The 1,575-nt window shown below is 44.8% G+C and overlaps 1 protein-coding gene across 1 annotated transcript in view; it reads left to right on the top strand.

Annotated features, from left to right (window-relative positions):
- The window catches only part of LOC107081029, a gene marked incomplete at both ends in the record, with an annotated part of 16,512 nt that overhangs the window by 4,015 nt on the left and 10,922 nt on the right, over positions 1-1,575 (top strand). The window contains 2 exons of the mRNA XM_015369240.1: positions 401-766; positions 910-1,150. Of these exons, the coding sequence (XP_015224726.1) occupies positions 401-766; positions 910-1,150 (607 nt within the window). The remainder of the gene's footprint in view (positions 1-400; positions 767-909; positions 1,151-1,575) is intronic.

Genomic DNA, 1,575 nt, shown 5'->3' with positions numbered 1-1,575 from the left:
TTTTCTCAGAATTCTGACTTTAATCTTCATTACCCTTTTTACGTAGTTTTTCTGTAAACTGGATCTCATTCTTCTGTTGGCACTTGTGCAGGACGGATCAGGTAGTGACAGCTCTGTCAGACTGTTTATCGTTGTTTTTTTGAAGTGGATGCTAACTGTGAGCTAGCTCTCTGTTTTTACTCTAATCCACCAATCAAAGCTGGGAGAGACTTTGTTCTGCTAGCAGAGCTAGTGAGGCCCCGATTAGGAATAAACAGCAGTGCCCTCTGGTGGATGAGTTGGTTCAGTTTTCTTTGTAAGAAGATTTGGGGTGAAGCTTTGACCTGACCTACTAGTCGGTAAAACGCTCGGTTTGGTTTTCCTTTTTCCTCCATCTGACTCCACATTTTTCTTCTTTCAGGACAAGAAATCAGGATTTCCCCAGAAGAATGAGGAGCCTCCTGCAGACAGGAATACTAATCAGACTTTGACTGAGACTGTGGAGGACTGGCAGTGGGAGGTGACGGAGGAGGAGGAGATCCCAATGGAAGAGGAAGAGGGACCCATGGAAGATTGGCAGGAGGAAATAACGGAAGATGACTTACTGGAGGATGTAGGAGACTTCAGACATTCCCCGATTAGAGAGGAGCTAAGAACTGAAGGCACAGCAGAATTAAACCAAGTAAAGGAGGTGGAATCAGCGGTGCCTTTACTGACCAGAGTTCCTCCCAATGGCTTCCTGTTGGCTAAAAAGAAACAGCCAGGAGGATCAGATGAAGTGATACAGGTAGATACCCAGATAACAATATTGTTCATGGGGTTCATCTAGAAACACTTCAATTAGACAACTAGAAACCCGACCTGGCCCCAAACCAGAGAGGCGCCGTTGTGAAAGCATCTTTGACCTTTAAACCTTCTGCTCTCTTGCAGGTGAACGGGAAGCCGTACCCTTTTGCAAAGATCCAGCTAGGCAGGATGGGGGCGCTCCATCCAGCCAATCGGCTGGCAGCTTATCTAACGGGTCGGGTCAGGTCTCAGACGCAGCGACAACCTTCATCACTGTCCTGCAGACCTCAGAGTACCCCCTCAGTGACCTCTTCAGCTGTCTGTGCGCCACCTGCTCCCACAGCCAGGATCCAAACGCAGCCTACCGCGAGCAGCCCCTCTGCAGGTGAGCACGCAGGGTTAGCTTCAGGTTCCCACAGAAAACCACAGAATTTCATCTTATAACTATGAGAAGTGGTTTAAAATATAAAAGTATGTTTGTTAAAACTCTCTCTGTCAGACTGTCTGTCATCGGGAATTAATTCCTGCTTTTTTTTTTTGGTTTTCCTGCATTAGAAACGACAGATGTTGGAAAGTTTTCATTTATTTATATTAAAAATAGCGAATTATGATCAGCATCAAACTGTTTAACTGAACCTAAAAACATGTTCAGGAAATAAACAGTGAATTTAGAAAAGTTCAACCAAGTTGGAATCCAGATATTATGGTGCATTCAGGTACATCTAGTAAACCGGGGCGCCAGAGCATCAAAACATCACAAACAGCAGCAGCTTATATCAAATGCTTTGTTTTTTATCTATACATCCATCA

The sequence above is a fragment of the Cyprinodon variegatus genome, unplaced genomic scaffold (assembly GCF_000732505.1).
Source record: "Cyprinodon variegatus isolate N-32 unplaced genomic scaffold, C_variegatus-1.0 Scaffold2710, whole genome shotgun sequence".
NCBI lineage: Eukaryota > Metazoa > Chordata > Actinopteri > Cyprinodontiformes > Cyprinodontidae > Cyprinodon > Cyprinodon variegatus.
This window is presented reverse-complemented; position numbering and strand designations above follow the sequence as displayed.